Source organism: Macrobrachium rosenbergii, chromosome 48 (assembly GCF_040412425.1).
Source record: "Macrobrachium rosenbergii isolate ZJJX-2024 chromosome 48, ASM4041242v1, whole genome shotgun sequence".
NCBI lineage: Eukaryota > Metazoa > Arthropoda > Malacostraca > Decapoda > Palaemonidae > Macrobrachium > Macrobrachium rosenbergii.
The window spans coordinates 57,958,041-57,981,256 of record NC_089788.1 but is presented as its reverse complement, the minus strand read 5'-3'; the positions used below and the strand labels follow the sequence as shown (position 1 = coordinate 57,981,256).

Here is a 23,216-nt window from a genome sequence, read left to right as displayed (position 1 = left end):
AGGACAATTTTATAATCTTTAAATGGGCTGTTCAGCCTTTTAGTTGGAATGTGAGGTTTACTGTCAAAAAGTAAACATTCCTAATAACTTCCCTGTTCATTTAATTATATTTCCGTCGTTTTTTCCATCAAAGCTCATTAATACGGACAGGTTATAACCTTGAGATCATATTTCCCAGTAAATATAACCACAAGAAGTCAACGTAAAGAAGAATACCTCTCTTCGTGAGAGATCTCCCATTCACTGTTGAAAACATACCAATAACTCAGGCGAATTGACCTCCTACTCACTTTCTCACTCTTGTAGACGGCCGGCCACTGGTGAGGAGAGTCGTAATAAAGAAGCAGCTTCTCGGTGGCATAATCGATGTCGTATTCAACGTCGAAGGTGAAGGTTCCATCGCTCGAGAGGAAGCAAAACCTGGTGATGAAAGCCCACTTCTGCAAGAAGAAGATGATACGCTTTATAGAGGGCCAGTTGAACAGCTCTCCAAATACATAAGTCCAACAATCAGGGAAATGTGACAGAAGAGAGTTCTAGGCTGTCGAAGCAGCTGAATGTATAAAACAAGGAATAAAAGTAGGGGAAATGAGAAGGGAAATGAAGTTTCGAACTTGGAAGAAGGAAATGAAAATAAAAACGCCATAAAGTCCTGACAACAGACGAAGGAAAGAAAAACGTATGAAGGTCAGGGAAATGGGAAGAAGAGACTTCCAAATTTTAGTAACAGCAAAAGCAAGCAAACATGTGTAAAACTTTGGCAGCAGCAGGAATGAAAAGGCTCTGACAGTAAGGAAGGGAGTTCCAAACTTTGGAAGCAACAGAAGGAAAGGAAAAGGAATAAGGATCCTCGAAATAGAAGGGAAGGGGAGCGTTCTAAACTTTGTCCGAGAAAGAAAAGGAAAAGGTCTTAAATTACAGCGAAAAGGAACGTAAAATGGTCTAAAAATCAAGAGATGGGAAAGAAGAGCTTTAAACTCTGGCAGCAATAAACAAAAAATTAAATGTCTAAAAGTCCATGCTATTACAAGCGAGAGGTCAGAAGATTGGAAGGTCGAAGAGTCAGGAAGAAGGAAGGGGAGAGAAGAGTTCCAATCTTTGAAAAATTCAGAAGGAAAGAAAAAGGTTTAGCGATAAGAGAGAACGTAAAATAGAACATTTGATTTGGTCAATATAGACCATCTCTGAATAAAAAAGCATTTTCTTAAAGCTTAAGGGGATAATAGATATTACACCAAAAATTTGACTGGCCTTGGGCAAGAAATTTTGAGACGAATTTACTGGCATGTAAAATATTGACTCAGCAAGACCAATATTAGTTTTCAGTATGCAAGAAGGTTCCTTCTGTAACTGTATACACTACAAGGCCAACTCTGATAAACTATCAACAAATTAAACTTGATCATTTACATATCAACCTGACAAGAACAAAATCAACCTATAGCATCGTAAGAGACCTGTGGCCAACTAATCCTAAGCATTAGGATAGAGACGAATTAGGACTTGGGCTACGAAAAATCAGCCATGTTCAGTAAACGAATGATCTCTGTCTGTCTGTCATTCAATTTGATAAAACTGTAATTGCTGGAAGTATTCTAATTCTTTATACAGTTACGAAAGAAACTGACTAAACTTTTCTTTTGTTATTCTTACAAAATCTCCCGGAATACACAGCACACCCAGTGACCAAAGTCGCCACCTCTTACTCCTGTTACTACCGCCATCAATAAGGCAATCAATCCAAATAGCATTGTCCTTGACAAAGTCCTCGATGTCCTCACATACAGAGTAGCGCAGTGGAAGTCGATCATTATCTGGAATTCTAAAACCTCCTTTCGCCGCCCTGGTCCCTGGTGGTTCTTGTCGGCCAACCTTTGTTTACTTCGCGAGCTAATGATGTTGACCAGGCTAGGCAGGTTTAGCTTTTTCTTTATTTTCGACAGTGTGATTCCAAAAATTTGGTTGTTTCATTGGTATGACAGAAGTTTTTTTTCTTTATTCCATAGACTGCTTTATTCTGTCTTCCTTAAAAGATCTTGTTATTTATAATTCTCTATACAACTACGATTTGTCCTTGAAATTTCCGGTACTGTTATAGACTACATCTTTTGCCATTTTCCCACGAGAGCAGTCGCCATATGCATTACATAATTCACTATGATCTGAATCTTTAACCTCCTGATTTCTCGTAGGAGTACGCTATCTATTCCTTGCTCGTTGCTAGCAAGGAACAGAGAAAATAAAGGATAGATCTGGGAACGTAATCACTCCCCTATGGCGTAATGAATTATGACGTCACTAGCTATGAGCTAACCTGGGCGGCCAGCTACGCTCGCTCTGCTTGCTGTTAGCGGCGTTTTTATAAAGGAGTTACAAATTATATGCGGGTGGGGTGATCTACACTGTATTTCATTTTATTTTTCTCTATACCCATGAATAAGGGTAAAAGAAATTAATCAATGAAAAGTTGGCAGTTTTGTTCATAACTTTGTAGAAGTAATGTAATGTAAAAATCCCAGAACGTGTGGCCTCTCTTTATATTCAAATTAATGAAGAAAATACCCAATAAAGGAAATTCTAGAGAGTGTTTAAGGGAAGGGCTGGTCGGGGTCAGTGGATGTCTGCTAAACTTTATTGTAATTGTTAAAACATTATTTTTGGAGAGAGAGAGAGAGAGAGAGAGAGAGAGAGAGAGAGAGAGAGAGAGAGAGAGAGAGAGAGAGAGAGAGAGGATATGAAAGGTAGAAGATATTTCGGTTTCACCGTTATTCAACGAGGAAAAATATTATAAATATATTTTATAAGGCAAAATAAAATTGCGTCCTCCAGTGGCCTCAATTCCAGTTCGAGAGAAGCCAAGCTATTACATTTTGATATAAACCTTTCAGCTCTAATACATTTTTTCTTAGCGAATTTCACGTGCATTTAGTTGTAAACCCTTCGGCAATATTTGTCGTCTGAAGGACAATATATCACAGCACCTGAAAAAAATATAAGATTAAATCAATACAGTATAGCAATACCGAATTACTTCCTGACATTTCATAGCAAAATAAAGTAAACTGTCTCCTAATTACGAAGGTAAATAATGTTTCTAAAAGATGCTACCTTTGGGATCGGAACACACGACTATTGGCTCCCAGACCTGCATTTTACCTTTTTACTGAAGGACAGTAACTTCAGACCCTGTATAAACGTAACATTCACATGCATATTGCCTTACCCTAAATAATCTCCTGTTAGCGCAAGTAAAACCTTTTTGAACTGTTAATATCTCGGATATCTCGAAAAAAAAACTGGTATTGCAGTAGGCAGCGTTCCTAATAGGCTACCAACCATAACCACTCTGAGGTTTGTGATTTGCCGAGGAGCTTCTCTTGTGTATAGTCTGCTGTCTTGAAATGACGAGAACAGTCTTACATTGTTCAAATTAATTTTATTCCATGGGCGATACCCTTAAAATCACTATGCAAACTATGTCTTATTTGTCACTGCAAAGTTGTAGGAATCCACTGCCTCACATCTTAGGTTATGCCTACTGCAACCAAACACTACGCATACAGTTCAAGAAATAACCCGCGAAGACTTATATTGTGAAGAATTAGCAACGGAACGATGCAAGCGATAGGGGTCACCGATGTCCTATGTTTACATAAGACGGCAGGTCGGTTGTAGATAGTGCAATGTGGGTCAAACAAATGCCTACCGACTTATTCTATTCCTAATCCTTTTTGCTTGGACTCTTGATCCGCTCTCTCGTATGGCCACGCAAACCGTGGCGTCCACCTAACCAAAAATTGGTTTATGCACAGTACAAAAGTTCCTGAGCTGTTCCTCCGAATATACTCATTAAACGTTAAGTGCAGGTCCTGGAGGATGACATTAATCTTGAAAAATAGAATCAATGGTCACACAGCTTAGGAATTGTTGTATAGATTTTCGAATAATGATGATTTTATTCAGGAAATATCCCTATTGAAATAACAACCAGTTTGATGTCAAAACATGCGAGCAAGGTTCGACGGTAATTGGATAATTATCGAACACTGGATAAATAATGTAGCGTGCGATATGGGTTCTTCATATTGCGATACCAACAAGAATGGCGAGCATGGCACTTTTTAACACAAGAAACTATTATTCATTTGATTTATGAGAAATGACTATTAGTCCGTCTTGGTTTGCGTAAGCGCAGAAGTATTTGAGCCATGGCAACAAAGTTGAGTTTATGTAGTATTGGTCACTGATTACGGGTTTATGCACACCAGAGAACATTCTTTTCTTATGAAATATGATGGGCACCTGGAAGGGGCAAAGTTTATTCTTACCTTGTCGACAAAATCTTACGGCCATCCAAAACATTTAAAATTATTTGGATATTTAAGAGTTCTTTTTCCATGCAATGAAAAACTACTGGTCAGTAAAATTTATTTTTTATTTTGCTCCAGATATACACCAGAAATTACATTATTCATAGACTTGCAAATTGCAACAGCTCTAACGGTGTATAAAATAACATCAATTACTATTATATATTGTTATTTCAGGAAGATTCACTAATAAAGCTTTGGACTTGTGTGCTTTAAACGAAATTCGCGATTAAATATCCGTGGAGTTTAATAAAATCACTCGTGGCAAGAAAAGACAAATGGCCTCGTTGAACCAATAAAAACAAAACCTGGTTGAAGAGGTATGATGATTACAGGTTAAAGTGGTATGGAGTATTACCATAAAAACTAATATATTTTGTGTCTTGAATCCAAGGATTCAATCATTCTTTCTGTCTAGAACTGAAATGTCATTTGTTTGTGGTTTACTTTATTTTATTTTATAAAATGATCAAAATTTCATTCATTTCGATGGTGAATAGAAACTGATGATGGGGTTATGAGGAGTGGATCAAGCGTCCCCAGTAAGAAGCTGAAGGTTGTATCACCTCCGGTTATGTAGGATTACTTGGAAGAAATATTTTAGGTATCCGTTGTACTACTTTGGAGTTACTGTTGTTCCACTCAGCAAGGGTGCACAAAATGACAAAATGGGTTTTGGGACAGGAGAATTTTACTGATGATTCGAAGACTACCTTTATAGTCTTCCTGCTTAATTTTATTTTCTCTTCATATTTACAGCATTTTCCTTCGTGATTTTGGCTACAATGCTTGCAGTAGCTCCTTTTCCCTTGCAGCTACAAGAGCCGCGGCCTAAGTCAAAGCACAGGGTGCATCTAAATGGAAAACGCTGCACGGATAAGCCCCAGGGTAAATGCTTCACATTGCCAACACTCAAGATTGCACTGCAAGGTGTTGCTCACACGAATCTTAGCCTAAGGAGAAAAAGTCAGTCATAGCCTTCTCTCCTATAGGAGGTGAACCACCGAGGTCGGTCAATAAGGGGGCACCCCATTCTCCTCACACTGTTGACATGTTTCCGTTCCTCGAAGGTAACTTATGGACTGTGGATACCCTTTCCTTCGACTTTGACACATCGCAATCCGCTGTGGTATTTCCTGATTTTCCTTGGGCAAGAATTAAATTATACTTAAATATTAAATAATTCCGGTTCATTCTCTCGCCCCCTCTCTCGTTTATAGTTCTGAATGATATAATTCTCCGGAGGTGAATCACCTGGCTTGGTGGTCTTCTTTGTAGGCTACTTTTCTCTCTTTGTCGAGTTGCAAGGTAAATTCAAGAAAAAAAGAGACGCCCGCGACCTCTACGCCCATCTTCAGCTCTTCAAAGCCTGCTATAATCCCGTCTACATGTAAATAGGCTTTCGCAAACAATCGTTTGTGATATAAAGTATACACTTGGTGGTCGATAATGCTGACTCCCTCTTTATGCTTCACGATTGGCTTATCGATCTCGATTAGTAATCTTAAGCTTTCGCCATTTCCTAGTAAACTGGGAGGATCAGGGTCTGATCTCTACATGAGTTTAGCATGTTGCCGCTGCCGTTTGGCCATTTTTTTTTTTTTTTTTTTACGAAACCTAAGTTACAAGTTTTTGTTGAGATGTCAAACGAGCGCTAACATAGGCAGCCTCAATTACGGCACCAACATTGGCTAAAATTTTCAATCAAGCATTGTAAAAACCCATAAATGGGATCCGGATGGCAACATTAGCAACGCTCCTTTCTCTTGACCACACAGCTGTTGATTAATAATCTAGATGATTCTAGATGGAGCTACTTCCAGAAGTTTCAAGTGATATCTTCTTTCAGATTCAACTTAGCACCAGACCAAATTGTCAATCAGCTTGAAAAGACAAGACACTGGTTAAGCTCATTCTTAAATGGCAACAATCTAATTCTTATTGGCATACTGCTAACGCCTGCTTCTGGAATGAAAATATAAAATAAACGCAGTATAACCATATATTTTTGTGTGTGTAAAAATTACGCCTACAACAGTGAACACGTTTAGACTGGCATCATTCAGCCCGGGGCCACCTCTCATTGCTAACCCATATAATTATTAACATGCAGACTGAAGGTATCTTGTTGCAAGGTTCGGGACTTTATGTAACGTCCCTAGACCGGTACTCGCCGTCTTTACCCTCGTGCATTGCCATCATTTAAACAAGAATGAAGGTGCTGGTACACTAGTGTTAATCAAAACTACATGTTTCGTTGATGTAGCCTATATTGTAATATTTATTTCGCATAAAGTGTAAATGAACTAAGGTTAATTAACCGATGATAGAGTTTATTCAAGTACTCTTGAAACATCTTTTTCCCTAGAGTGTTGTCCTACGGGTTTATACCAAATTTTTTGAGTGTTACCAGCCAGTGCCTTATCTACCATGGTTGTTACCTACTACAGTCACATGATTACCAGGTATATAGTTCACTGAACCTAGACTATATAGCTGATGTGACCAGGCCCGTACTACTTGCCCACAAAACGGAGAAAATCACGTAGACTCGATGAAAAGCCCAAAAATTCCATCACAATTATTCACGCCATTACACATGAGCGAATAACGTCCCTCTTACCGGTGATTCATGGTTTCTTGTGCGATGTACCTTAAATAAAACCATTTTCTTTTCTCTTTTACTTGGCAGTATCTGAGCTCTCCCTTGTAATCTATAATTCAATAAAATTCTTTGTGTAGAGCTATATATGCGAGCCATTGTTTTGATTCACTTTTACAAAAGACCGCTCGGAGTGGCTGTGGAATTCGAGTGTCGTTCCTTTTATAATTCTTTTGCTTGAATTCGGTGTCCTTGACGAGTGCAATTTACGAAACACTTTTAGCATGCGAGTACCTCCTCAGTCTGTCAGTCTTCTGTTTCTATCTCTCTCTAGTGATCAAGAACAATATTTGAGCTAGGAACTACGTACATTACATTAAAATACATACATGACAAAAATATAAAGATACAGCAAATATCCACGGAGAGAAAAACACCAGCATTCTGAGTACAAAGGCGATTTAAAATATGAGAATATCTGCAAAAATCCAAAGAAAATATGACGCAGTCGATGAAGCAGAAACGTTCCTCAAGACTTATAAACTCTGTTTTTATTATTATTATTATTATTATTATTATTATTATTATTATTACATGAATAAAATTTAATTTCAACAAAGGTCAAATCCTAATTTAATTGCTGAATACTGTAGCTTGCTTTTTCTTATATCACTGAAGGCGTGCTGTCTACATGAATCTTCCATGATCCTCACCAGACAGAATCGAACACTGGGTCCCTTCTGAAGCTGAAAAATAGTACTATGATTACATTCTATGTTCTATGACCTAGTTTGACTTGAAAAATGGAAAACAATGCAATGAATACTGAAAGTTGATTATGCAACCGTGAGAAGCCAATTAAAAATGAGACTTCTGCTTTCTGTGAATTATACGTACATCATTTCTAACAAGTGTATCATCGATTCTAGACTGAAGTTACCTTGTTTGAATGTCGTGTCTCCTCTGTTAGGCTTCTACTGATATCAGAGTTCCATTTAAAATCAGGTTAAGCTTTTGACTAAAGGAAGGTTCGCAGCATGAATGAAGTTCATTACTTCCAAGCGACAAGCAGGACTTCTTTCAAACGCTATATGAAGGTCTGAGAGAGAGAGAGAGAGAGAGAGAGAGAGAGAGAGAGAGAGAGAGAGAGAGCTGCGCTCATGAAGTTGATTAACTGAGTAGTAACGTCATTACAATGTCAGCCATTTCACTATATCCATTTTGCTTTTAATTGCCCTTAATTCATGGTCGGTGGCTGGAAACCCCAATGGGCAATTAGCGGGAAAGTGAGTGGGACCATCGTTCTATTTATTGTAACCTGTATCTATCGATAACGTTCGCGATGCGTCCTATTCCTTGCAACCAACTCTGCTGTCTTTTAACTTCAAACGCTGAGACTCATTACAGCTTAGGGCGTCCAACATGAGCGTCCTGTTCTCTGGAGGGTTGCTTTGTAAATTAAGTGCATTTTTTATTCGTTCTGGTATTAAATTTCGTTGGCAGTTTTTAATAATAATCATAATAAACAACGTCTAATTTTCACCAGTGCGCCTGCTTCCTGATACACCTCATTTGTTTTGAAGACAGCCAACGGTCGACCAGCGTCCTTGATGAAAGGTCGACATGCAAAATATTAATAAGATGGGTTGTTAGTTTTCTTATTTCATTTCACATTAATCAGTAAATGCTTTTAAAAAAGCTCCGCCTGTGATTATGCCACGAGTTCTAGAAAATTGTGAAAAAGCAGGTGGACGATAATGCTGAAAAAGGACGAAAGTTTCATGCTGGAAAACACGCTAATGATGACAGCTGCCACCTTAATGATGGTAGTAAAAAATGGTAATAGGTCTAACGCGTACCCGGTAGCATGATTCTGTCGTCATGATATTGAAATAATGGCGAAGTTGGAAAATTCAAGGCCTGGGGTTCGTATAAATGCAGCGGTGTGATCTGTATTATTACTGTTATTCTAACTGTGCAGATATTCATATGGCGCAAAACTAGGAGGCCGTTGCGATGCTAATCAACTCTGAAGGAACAGAAACCCATATGTGAAATAAAAAAAGGAAAAGAAAGATAATAACAATTGTACAGTGGAATCAACAGGCAGAGAAACATTTGCACACATACAAAAAGACACAAGTCAGAGAAGCTAAAACTGTATATTATATCATACGGTAACTGTAACAATACAATGATAAAAAAAAATCAAGATACTATATAGCAGAGTTAAAGTCGTCCATAGCGCTTACCTCAGCAGTCTTGAGCTCCCCTTCGATATATTTGGCCTCGGTCGCACTTGGCACAAGGAGGGCTGTGAACACAACCCATGTCCACATTCTTGATGATACCTTTGGATACTCAAACCGGCTTTGTGACAAAGTTCAAGCAGAGAGGTTCTTCAGTGACGTAGCTCGACGAGATAACTCCACCAACTGAGGGGTTGATCGTGAAATAGTGCACTTCCATCTTTCACAGTTTTGACGTCACGAAACTTTTCATAATAATGTCATCACTGAAACTGTCTTTCATCGAGTACTCAAGCTGTTGCTTTTGGATAATAAATGTCACTCACTGGAAAGGATTACTTTGCTCTATAAATCTGAATTTACACCTACGCGACGAAGGTTATGGAGTCCCCAGAAGGGACCTTAGTTGCGTGACACCAAAGGACACGCGCATAGTCCCCCGAACTTCCGAAATGAATGACGTAGGCCTATATATAGTCTTGCACCTGTCTATCGAACATTTCAGTAAGAATGCTCTTAGTAAATATCAACTACAAATTATGTAAAACAGAAAGAGGGAATGAAATTGAATTTACTGCTGGTAACCACTACAAACAGATTCTTCGGTCGACACGTTCAACTTGGAAGGCAGGTGCTATGATTCAAGGCCTCTCAAACAACCTTCGACAGACATTCCAAGCTCACAGCCAGCAAGTATCGATCTTATTTCTCGTGACATTCTGCACCTCAGCGCCCTTTAATTGGGAACATTCTTCAGTAAACTCAAATATTTATCTGGCAACAGTGACATTGTTCATCACTGTTGACGTCTCCTATGAATCAACTTTTATCTCTTTTAGTTTTCTGTAAAAGAAAACTATTGTGCCTGCTTTGTCTGTCCGCCCTCAGATCTTAAAAACTACTGAGGCTAGAGGGCTGCAAATTGATATGTTGATCATCCACCTTCCAATCATCAAACATACCAAATTGCAGCCCTCTAGCCTCAGTAGTTTTTATTTTATTTAAGGTTAAAGTTAGCCGTAAGGGTGCTTCTGGCAACGCTATAGGATAGGCCACCACCGGGCCGTGGTTAAAGTTTCATGGGCCGCGGCTCATACAACATTATACCGAGACCACCGAAAGATAGATCTATTTTCGGTGGTCTTGATTACTCGCTGTAACGGCTGTACAGAAAACTCGATTGCGCCGAAGAAACTTCGGTGCATTTCATACTTTTTTTTTTTATTTTTTAGTTATAATTCAGTTCTTATACCTTGGCTTGGTAAAGTACCTTGAAGTGAAGCTCGTGTACAAAATAAATATCGATCGTCGAAGTTCTCAACGGTCCGCCCCCACCAGAAATGGAGAAGCAATTTTGGCAACATAAATATCTGAAATGTCGCAATAAGTTTGCTAAATTTACTCTCCCTTCCTCTCTCTCTCTCCTCACACACACAAACTCACACAGAAACGTTGTGCATATATAAAAATGTTTGAAAGCTCACACATGAATAGTAAGTGCCCATGCATGTATACATGTTAGTTTGTATAAAACTAGAGGAAACTAAGTCCATAATATATACAAAGATTTTGAAAGCATAAGAAAATAGCTTGCACTCTAAACTGCTTGAAATAATGACTCCCGACCCATCACTAAGATTGACACCGATCAACTAAGCCATGTCTACATTTCTCCAGCAATTGCATAGCTCACTGGGGCGGGCAACGCACTTGTCTCGTCTTATGTCCGCAGAACACTTAAAAAAAAAAAAAAAGACACACAAGAATGGGGCTCAGCGCCAAAGTTTGGGAAAGATGGGAAGTTGCAAGAGTAGGGGAAACCCTAGGCATTGAGAGCGTCCCAAAGCTTGGCAGTGGAGGAAGAAACTGTCACCAGATTGTGCAATCCGAGGAGTAATTGCATTCTGAGAATTACTTTGTAAACAAAGGATTTTACTGCATTGCAATCCGGGAACTTCTTTGCATTCCGAGGATTGTACGCTGCAGTGCACTAGCGGATCCAGAAAAATTTAATGGGGGGACACCAATTATCATATTGCACACACACACTATATATATATATATATATATATATATATATATATATATATATATATATATTTATTTCTTTAACATGTTTTTAATTTTTCCCCGTTTTATATTTATGTTATCTAAATCTTCAATATTATTATTTTATCATTATTTTTCCTGGGAGGGCACTTTCCCGGGGACCCCCCTCGATCCGCTACAGCTGCAATGCCTTTATTTCCCTGCCTTCGGAGGATTACTTTGCCTTTCGAGGATTACATTATAACTCGAGGACTACGTAGCAAACCGCGCAGAACCTATTTGTGCAGCTTCAGTTGCTAAGAATGGTGATGACTGAGGCTGATTATCTGCGATAATAAAAAATTAAGAAAAAAATTGTCCTGAAGTTTAGCAAAGTAAACTAAAATTCAGTCACCATCTGGAGAAAAATTCTAACTGGATACTTGGGTCGTATGAGAATGTATAATTTTTTCAGCTTTCTATATTAACATTTAATTCGTGTTTCCTTGAAGTATATACCGCAAGGAAAATTATAAATTTACGTCTAATAATGATCCGGTTCTCTAAAAGGTTTTCGAAAAACTGATGATTTTCATCAACGATTCCATTATTTTAAGTTTAAGCAGTTTGAAGATCGCCAGCGACATTTTTTGATTTTCGTTTTATTTTCTTTGGTATAAGGAAAAATAACCACAAAATTGTCACCAGGGAAGCTAGTACAATATTATGATTTTTTCTTATCGAGCACCAGTATTTCAAGACTGATTCTGACTCACTGGCTGCACTGAACATGTCTACCACAAGTCAATTAAAGGCGATGTCAGCATTGACAGCTTTTTCGTGTTGGGGTTGCAGCACTGTGAAATTTAGTTTTGTCATTTTTTTCTCAACCGTAAAGTTGACAAAAAAAAAAAAAAAAATGAAGTTTCAGTCAAACTTCATGTACCTGAAGGAACGAGTCCCATTCAAGACGGTCTTTCTGATGTTGGTCAATGAGCTTAGATGGGATGTGGAAGTTGTTGCATGCTGAGGGTTAAGTGCGTCATAGCAAGAATGGCTCGAGGAATGTCGACGGAATTTCTGTTAAAAGAAATCTGTTTATAATTGAGAAGCCAAGGTAATTCAATAGCAATGCACACACACAATCTATATATATATATATATATATATATATATATATATATATATATATATATATATATATATATATATATATATATATATATTATATAGATATAGATAGACTAGATAGATAGATAGATAGATAGATAGATAGATAGATAGAATGTGTGTATGCCGCATTGCTACTGAATTAACTTGACTTCTCAATTATAAACAGATCTCTTTTAACAGAAATTCCTTCAACAGTCTTCGAGCCATTCTTGTGTGTGTGTAAGGAAACCCACCAAACCATACTATTACGATGACGAGAATGGGCTGAAATAGACTGACATCAATTCTCGAGAGTTCTAAATCCCAGCTGGAATGGTTCGAGTCTCTTCATATGTTTCGCACACGGTCTCAGTGTTTACAGTAGCAAGGGTATCCAGAGCTGAGGCAAACTAGAATGTATAAACTCTTTGCTGGTTTAGTATTAACATCCGGAGGTAAATGAAAAAGGGACACAAGTATTATAAAAACACGGGAAACTATATTTTTTCATATGCCATCATATATAATATTTTGAGATAATCATAATGAAAATGTCTTCCTTGGATCAAGCCGAACAACTCCAGACCTGGTTTTGGAAAACTGCTCTAGAGCGGTCTTTCCGTGTGGTCTGTTGTTAATGACTTTCTGTGCGAACTTACCTTGCGATAAGTCACATCTTTATATTCTTCTCGAGAATTTCACCTTCATAACCTTCTTAGTGGCATAAACAAAGTCATGATAAGGGGAAACCAGTTCCAGATGGTCGTGTGCGTCACTGGAGAGCATTGCTTATCAAATAGGTACAACGTAACTACAGGTGAGTTCTTTGGCATATGTTTCGTGACGTCTGCCCGCCGAAAATCTCATTATTATTATTTTTTTTATGATGTATAAGGAAAAACCTAATTAGATTTAATGGATTTTTCCGTTGTTTCTTTTATTTATTTTTCTATTATGGAAACGGGGAATTTAATGTTGAAAAAAGTGTAGTGTTATCCCACTGGTTTATTATTGTTATTTATTATTTTTTAACAGGAGGAGCTGACACAGACAAAGTAGTTATGCTTGGCTGACTAAAACCGGGTTATCATGAAGACACATCGTTTCGCAGGTCATGTCAACAGGGATTAATTTGTTGTTACGGCACTGTAAGATAACATGAGTAGAAAATAGGTCAAAAAATTTAACGTGAAATGTTACGGTAATACCTATAAATTGTCCTTTACAATATACTGTATCTATCGAGCTATTTACAGCTTTTATTTTAGATTATTTCATTTCCCCTAAAAGGAGGTGGCCTCCGAGAAAACATGACAAGATCACTTTTGAATCTAGGATGAACTCCCAAGCACTATTTAGAAAAATTCTCCACTATAGGTCAGCTCATACATATACACACAAGGTTTATTATTAGCGTGTCGCACCGCCCTGTATACACTCTCGCTAACTACAAATTAAGGCTTTTCTGTAACAGTACGTTAAATTTGCATCTACCCAGCATTTTCTAGTTCCCCCTCTGATCCTTCCTTCCCACACTTGAGAGTTACTATACCTTTCACAGCTACGGTTTCCCCTTTCTCTCCATAGAACAAGCCATCTCAAAGCACTCTGGTCATCTTCTCACCCACACTGAACTTTTCACCAGTTCTAATATCTCTGCGCTTCTCCCTCTTTCAGGTCTACGCACCAATTCATCTCAAAGGCTTCAAAGATTTCTTTTATTAACTTTCATCGAGGAGAGTTGACGCCTCAATCCCCTTACACATTTTTTCATAAGTTGCGGCAGTTTCTCTTCAATATTCCAGTACCGTGTTGTTTTCAAACATCAGCCATTCAACATTCATGAATGACCTATCTTCTCATCCAACAACTTTATATCTACAACTTCTCTGATTATAAAGATTTTGAACACCTATGGCAACTTAACTCAACCCTACTTCAGGCCAACTTTACATTATACCAGTCACTCTGCTGTCCACATATTTCAACTCACGCTTTACTTTCACAATAAAAACTTATAGTTGCTTACAGCAAATTATCTTCTACGCCATACATTCTCTGCACTATCCACTGTCCTCTGTATACACCACCGTCAGAATTTTCCAACCAGTCTGAGACTTCTCACAGAACTATGTTATAATAAGCACTTTTATCTGCACAACTTTTGCCTTGTTAAAACTCACACTGCTCTTCCTTTACCATTCCTTCTGTCGTCTTTCTAACTTTCTTATTCGCAATTCTACCACACATCTTTCCCATTCTACTAAGTGATGTCACGTCATCTCTATGGCCTTTTTCCTTATACAAAGGCATAATATTATTATTATTCCTTTCACCCACATCTTTGGAACCTTTCCCTCTTCCAGATATACCTTTGGACACTGGCCAGCCACTCAAAAACACATTCTCTTAAATTCCCACTTTGTATCCACTACAATCACTTCTAAGCATTTTCAAATTAACGCTAACCCTTTCAACTCCTGTAGAAATCAGACCTCATTTCTATCCTTCACTTCATCCACACAAGACTACATTCTTTTTCACGCCAGTAAACACACACACATAATGACATATAGATATATATATATATACATATATATATACATATATATATATATATGTATATATATATATGTATATTTATATATATATACATATACATTATACATTTGTTGAATACATTTGCACATCTGTATATGTATCACGTGTGTATGTAAAATTATATATGTATAATTAGAATTTGTTGAATCCTTTTGCTCTTAAGTATCACCACAAAATTATTCATACGACAGTCCTTCATCCGGGTGAACAATGAAGAAGATAGACCAGATTATTGGTTGCAGAGTTGCTCATAAAGTCACAGAAAGAAAACGAATAAAGCGGACATAAATAAACGGAGTTAAGTGAAAAATAGTCAATTTCATTATTTAACACGAAAACAGCGCCATAAGAGATTCCAGATCATCTTGTGAACTACTCCAACAGAGCCACGTCATCGATGACATTTGCTGAAAGGTATTTGGGACGTTGGCGGTCTACGTCCCTACTGTCATCTCAGAGAAAAGGAAGGACCCGTTTCCGAGAGGAACCACCAAATCGATCGGGCACCAAATATCCCAGCAACGGCCATGCGACCACTGAGGCATTTGAGGGTGCCGAGAATCATTGCTAGAAAAAAAAAAAACATTGCGGGATGTCCCATTACAGTTATGTGGGGTAATTATTTACATTATTTACTGCAATAGACTTTACGGGAAATGTAATATCCCTTGAGCTTTTCCTCTTGACTGTTATGTGTTTGTACATAATAAGTTGACTGTTACGAGCGTTTTCGTGATTATGTTTTTTTTTGGAGGTGATTGCTTACATTTATGGTGCAATCAGCTCCCAAGATTCGTGTTTCTAACATAGAGGACCTAGTTTTTTCATGCGTATATGCACATTTTCATCGAACCTCTTTTAAGCTGCTTTTTAAACTTCATAACAAAACGGTACCATAGGACATGTCCAGTTCAATCACAATTAACCTTGTGTTTATAGCCTATGACTAATAGCTTATTAACGAATCTTTATATATATATATATATATATATATATATATATATATATATATTTGAATGGATGATAGTTTCAATACTGTTCGCACTATCTTGAATTCCTCCCGGATGATAGTTTCAATACTGTTCGCACTATCAATTAATAAAAATAAAACAGAATTATATTTGATAACCAACACTCTGGTCCAGCAACGCCGAAAATGAATTGCTGGGTATCGTCAATTGATTGGGAGCGAACAGTCTAAAACGGTGCAAATTAAAGTCCAACGGTTCCTTTATTTCGCTGTGACCCATCGTGAAAATATGCCTGTTCAGTGAACTGACTCCATGATCTTGGACTTTACCCAGAATTTGAGACCTACTATTGCTCGCAACCGATTACAGGATTCTAAGTATTGATTTTCAAAATGAGGTTACTACATGTCCCATATCCATGCCCGACTTAATGGTCAAAAGAGCTTAAGAGTCAATGGCGTCTGCCAATCATTTGAGACCATAAATCCAAGCAGACTGACGGTATAACGGGCATGGTACTGTCGGCCATCCACTGGACTGGAGTAACCCAACCTGATGAAAGACGTCGAATACCAGATCAAACCGGCGTCGCTTCCTCGTCGAATTCGTCACCTGGAGAGATTCCCGATTGTAAATGCCATTCCAATGGAAATCGTGACTCTATTTGACTCTGCTTTTACATTTCCTTTGATTTGTTTCTTTACACGGCACAAAAATCATACGAATTGCTTACATGGGGATAAGCTGATAGTTCACATGAACGTACCTTATTGCAATTTATAAATAAAAATAAAGGGGGTGATATATTATCAAAGCATTAATTGTACGTATAAAAAATAGAGATGAATTTCTACGAATTCTTGGAAAATTCGAGCAACTATCTTTTTCACCCCTGTAACAAGTTTGTCCTAATCTGACGTTCTGCTGTCGTTAAACATTTTCTTTCGGAACCTTAATTAATCGGCTTCCATTTGCCCGCCAGTTACTAGGTAAACGTAATTTCATTTGCACATAAATGCGTGTGTGTGTGTGTGTTTGCGCTCGCTTGTGTGAATAGCCGCGTACCGTTGGTACTCCTTAGGTGCTGTATTTGCTTCCTACAGAACACCGCAAGAAGCAGTTACCGACAACAAAGGGAAATTCGACATTAAATCGACATATCGATTCCTTTGTTATAAGACCATCCAGTTTGAGTACTGGGGTCGGCCGAGCCCAGCCTTTCTTTAGTGTGCATGACTGTGGTTACTTTATGGTCTATGCCATGAAGATGGCGTCTTCATATTTATATTTAATTCTGTGAAAGAACGCTTAGTAAGAAATGACCTATATATATCATTGGTCTTCACTGTGCCGTACTAGCTGACGCTACTGTGAAACAATGGTAGGATGAGCGTTAGCTTCTATTCTCTAAGCTCAGATTTAAAAGGAAGGTACACTAGACTAGACCAAGTCTGCATTTTGACTACATTTCAAGAAATAGATACTGATTTGCTTGAGAGAGAGAGAGAGAGAGAGATAGCTTCCAGGAATCATTTACGCCCAGCACACAGGGAATGCACAATAACACCAGGCGCTCTTAAAAATGGCTACGGTGTACTAGTAACCCACTTACGGGCTGTGTCAAGTTGAACGAGCTTCGGGGATCGTGCAAAATAATAAATGAACAAGTCGAAAATTATATGCGACTCTCCAAGGGATGATAAATGAGAGTGAATCATAATTATGAAACAAAATCAGCTGTTTTATTTATCAGGGAATCCAATAAACTTGTGAATGCTTTGGGAAGTTTTTCTTTTATATTTTATCGATATTCGGTTGCCAGTGGGTATTCGGATACACGTAGAGGAAAAATAATAAATAAAAGTAGCTTGCGAACTACTTCGATTTGGCTTTCAGGGATCACCGCCCCCCCCCCAAAAAAAAAAAAAAAAACTGCAGCACCGCACAAACTGAAAATGACATCTGAAAATGGGCCATCGCTTAATTTTAGCAGCGGTGGGAAAATGGAAACGAGGGAAAACACCAATAAAAACTGCAGGAATGGACAGACACATATACACACATATACATATATATATATATATATATATATATATATATATATATATATATATATATATATATATATATATATATATATATATATATTGATTTGTTTATGTAATCAACTGTAGTAATGGTTTTGTTCGTATTCAATTGAAACGAAGAAACAGATGTAGATCTATGACATTGATTCGTTTATGTATTCAATTGAAGAAAAGACAGATGTAGACCTATGAAAGTCATAAAAACTGGTCCGCACAAGATGAGGGAAGAAAAATTAGGCTGTGGATGTATGGTCACTGAAATTCGAAACTGCCTGAAAACCCATCGTTGTGAAAGCGGCTGGTAGCGCTTGTACAAAAAAAAAAAAAAAAAAAAAAAAAAGGGGTGGGCGACCGCGTTGAGAGAAGGCGACGCTTTATAACTGACGGATGAAGACGGTAGAAAGGATTGATGAAACTGGCGGAATCCAAAGTTGGCGACTTCAGAACTTTATCTCTTAAATGGCAGATCGTTGGTGCTTTTCACTCATGGGACTTCTTTCTTATCACTTGTCATGGTATGGATGATTCGGACTATATCGATAGCATATCTTTTATGATGATGCAAACTTTCATCATGTTTTTTCACAGTTACCTGTACAGTGTGTCAGCCGCCATACGATCCACTGCATATGTCAGTTATGCCTATTTGAAGCTGCTATAATACCATTGACCGTTATATTTCGTTAATAGACTTGCACGGAAAAATTAAAAGAAAATGTTCCTATATGCTGAAGGCTAGTGTAAGCTCATGAAAAGAACTGGAGCTGACATGCCTCTGTACAGAACCTATCAGGTTAAAATGTGCTGTAACCATTACCTGGGATAGAACTCTTAGGTTATAACGTTACGCACATGAAATTACATTGCTTACCAAATGTTGATTACGGGCTGTACCGCGCAATGTCACCATCACATTTCCTTAAAATACCGATAAGGATTCTGTATATAGCGTAAAATCTACAAAGTTCTTTTTCACCACGAACATTATTTTAGTAAAAAATCTCATGAACTAAGAATTGCAACACTTTATATAATAATAATAATACTGTGACCCGTTTCTCATATGGAATTTACATCAACATACATACACACATTCCGGCACGTTTATGATCAAGAGAAAAGGAAGTAACAACTCCTCAAGTACTTGAATCATTGTTTACGAGAGGAAAATCATAGACCTGCCGAGTTCATGATTAGAAGGCTTGTGACGACCCAGTGATCACTGGACTCAAGGAAGGGGGACCAGAGTTTTGAAAGCACTGACTACCACTACTTCCCCGAAAACACGCAGGAGTCTTTCTATAATTCCTAAGGCATGAAATCACACGCAAACGTGTGCTCATATATATATATATATATATATATATATATATATATATATATATATATATATATATATATATATATATGTATGTATATATATATATATATGTGTGTGTGTGTGTGTGTGTGTGTGTGTATACTATATGTCACAATTATCCTTTGCCTGTTGAATCGTGGTTATCAATACAAAACATGAGAGAGAGAGAGAGAGAGAGAGAGGGAGAGAGAGAGAGAGAGAGAGATTGCAGCTGTCCACTTCTGAACTAATGCGGTTCGACTTCAAAATTTCCTTTACAAAACATTGCTATAATTTCTAAGGCATGAAATCACACGCAAACGTGTGCTCATATATATATATATATATATATATATATATATATATATATATATATATATATATATATATATATAATGTCACAATTATCCTTTGCCTGTTGAATCGTGGCTATCAATACAAAACATGAGAGAGAGAGAGAGAGAGAGATGAGAGAGAGAGAGAGAGAGAGGGAGGGGAGGGGGTTGCAGCTGTCCTCTTCTGAACTAATGCGGTTCGACTTCAAAATTTCCTTTTACAAAACATTGCTTCCTGTAAGCAACGCGATAAAACGTACGTGAGACAAAGTGGGAAGACGCTGGCTGTTCGATTGAAACAACATAAGTATAGGGTAAGACCAGGTAACATGTCAAATGCATTATTTGCACATATGCTGAATAACAATAATCATGGTATTAGTTGGTCAGAATCGAAAGAAATTATGTTTTGTAAAGATCTGGTAAAACTAAATTTAATTGAATCTTGTGTGATAAAAAAAGACTGACAATTTGTTAAATATAAGCCTAGGTCTACCTAGGTCTATACAATGCTGTGGGTTAGAGAGAACACCAGAAATATATATATATATATATATATATATATATATATATATATATATATATATATATATATATATGTGTGTGTGTGTGTGTGTGTGTGTGTGTGTGTGTGTGTGTGTGTGTGTAAGTAGGTGCGTGGTAAGAGTCTGGGAAGTTTTCTGACGAATACTATATTGACCAGGAGCTGATAAATTATGGAGAATTACCTATGCCAACCAACCAACTGCACACCAGGATTTTATCAATAACATCAAGTGGAGCATGTGTTTTTTCCGAGATTCTCTTAAAACATTTTATAACATTCACCTCTATGTAAGATGATCACAAAACATTTTGTTCAAAACCAATTCCACAGCATTTCAGGCCAAGTTATTAGAGGAGTTTGACATTGGTCAAGTTTAGTCACAGGTGAAGCCTGGCTAATTCATCACTGAAATGCTATACATAATTTCAATCTGCATTTTCACGATACATTTCGTCGCACTTGGTTTCACAAGGTCTGCTCAAGAGCAAGGAAGAAGCGAGCGATTCGTGTACCTTCGCCTAATACAGCTACGAATACAACTGACTGACGTATGATCGTTCCAGGCCCTTCACCTCTGGAACAAATGCACGAGATTTTTGTTCTGTTCGCCTAATTTATGTTGATGAGGTCTGCGATACGTAGGTTTCTTTAGTCAGTCTCTTTTGATGAAATCCACATGAAGGGTGTCCCAGACTTTTCACGGTCAAGGTTTGTTATTCGACACTGCACAATTACTCTTACCGAGTAATGCCGCGCTTGCATTACGGTTTGTAATTTCACTACTGGAATCGGATGGGTTACGGTTGTCATGGCAACGCAACACAACACTGCATTCATTACATGGGGAGGGAAGTTTTCCGTCTTGAGACGAATGACTTCTAGATTAGCTTTTTCTGTCTTGACTGACGCCGATGCTCTGTTTGTTTTGAGAATGTTGCGATAACTAACATAGGCCACTTTGACTTCGTGCGGGATCGATTCAGACCCACTTGATTAATGAGCGCCACCAGAAAGGGTCACTTCGACCTCGCTGCGATTTCACTACACATTCGGAACAGTCGAGCAGTGAATGATTCAGAAAAAAAATATTAACAAATAATTCACCTTAATTAACGGTTGACGGACATAAAAATATAATTCTTTGTCATTGCTGATTAATTCTCCTTTTCAGCAAAAAGGGCAACTGTATATTACCTAGGTGTCTAACTTTGCATGTCGCCTATGCGAAATTATGAAAAGAAAAGACTCAGATGTTTACACTTCGATAAACAAATATCGTATGTGTTGATTATCAGCATAACAGATCTTCTATGTACTTTTCTATGTTAGTCATGTGTCGTGCGTGTTCTTACGCAATGAATTAGAAAGCGCGTACTACAAAAAAAAAAAAAAAACATAATGAATAATGATAAGAACTATACGAAAAGCAAGCTACATAATTCCGTCAGAGAGAGAGAGAGAGAGAGAGAGAGAGAGAGAGAGAGAGAGAGAGAGAGAGAAAGTTAAGTATACCTTAGTTTTACCAGACCACTGAGCTGATTAACAGCTCTCCTAGGGCTGGCCCGAAGGATTAGACTTATTTTACGTGGCTAAGAACCAATTGGTTACTTAGCAACGGGACCTACAGCTTATTGTGGAATCCGAACCACATTATAACTCTTCATCAGCCGGCCGCGGGAATTGAACTCCGGCCCATCGAATGACAATCTGAAGCTCAACCTGTTCGGCCAACCAACAAAGGGCTAGAGAGAGAGAGAGAGAGAGAGAGAGAGAGAGAGAGAGAGAGAGAGAGAGAGAGAGAGCTAGATGGCGCCAGAACAGATGTTGCCTTCTGCCCCGATTGCATACTTATTGCCCTGCCCATATTATGTTCGGTTCTCCTTTCTTCACCATGCTAAGATCACTGTTGACAATGTGAGGGCGTCAAATCGCGCCTCTCTTTCCTCGTGTTTCTCCTTTCAGATGTACATTAATCACGTCATGTATTTTACCTGTCTTTATTTCAGATTCTTTGTGTACCTCATCTTATGCATCATTGTACGGCCTTTCTGCCGATATGTATATCTACCTTTTATATGTCATGTAACAAATGTTGTACGTATTTTTATGCTTGCTAGAAAACACAAATCGTGTATGGACGCCGCTGGGGGTCTCGGGTCGCCGCCACCTATCCGTTCGCTTTTTGTCTTATGAACACCTGTCGAGAATAATAAAGAATCAGTCTTTCACCTCTGACTTTCCTTGAAGCCTCACATTCTTAATACTAAAAGACTGTACAAACTGCCAGCTCCAAAAAATATATATACAGCATCAGGAAATATAATATTTAAAAGTTGGCCACACCTCTTCAAATCAATCAATGGTAGATCACTACCAGTTATATTATATATACAGTATATGTGCCCTTGCTACACATACATACAGTACATACAAAGTAAACATAGGGTTATCTGAAATTAAATTTCACTTAAATATCTCATCCATTTTAGGCTAGGCAAACACGTGACTAATTCTAAAAAGGCCGCCACCATCAGCAGGTCACGTTTTTATCCTTATCGCCAAGTAACACAACAATACTAAAAATTTCAAAAACTCTTCAACTATACAGATCACTGCCTTAACAACCAATCATTGCGAGCCTGGCCACGGCACCAATTTATTCCGACTCATTCAGAATAAGCAGAGCATTTCAAATCGTAAGTGTTATCGTATAGCCTAAACGATTTGAAACATACTAACCTCATCGTAGCCTAAGTCTTATATTAAGACACCCAGGTTACTTCACTCATATGCTATTCCAAATTTCAATTAAATCACTGCATTGCGTTGTGTATTTTAATCTAAGACATAAAACGATTTAAACTTACTGTTATTTCAACAGGTGCATTTAATAATCCTAGCTTTAATAGAATCAGATTGGCATGAGCACAATCTA

At 37.8% G+C, this 23,216-nt stretch overlaps 1 protein-coding gene across 1 annotated transcript in view; it reads right to left on the bottom strand.

The window, feature by feature from the left end:
* LOC136831421 (transmembrane protein 145-like) overlaps positions 1-9,639 on the bottom strand; it is a 32,956-nt gene extending 23,317 nt beyond the window's left edge. The window contains exons 1-2 of the mRNA XM_067091851.1: positions 9,225-9,639; positions 291-440 (exon numbers count right to left, since the gene is read on the bottom strand). Coding sequence (XP_066947952.1) covers positions 291-440; positions 9,225-9,311 — 237 coding nt within the window. The 5' untranslated portion in view covers positions 9,312-9,639. The remainder of the gene's footprint in view (positions 1-290; positions 441-9,224) is intronic.
* Positions 9,640-23,216: the final 13,577 nt, after the last annotated feature.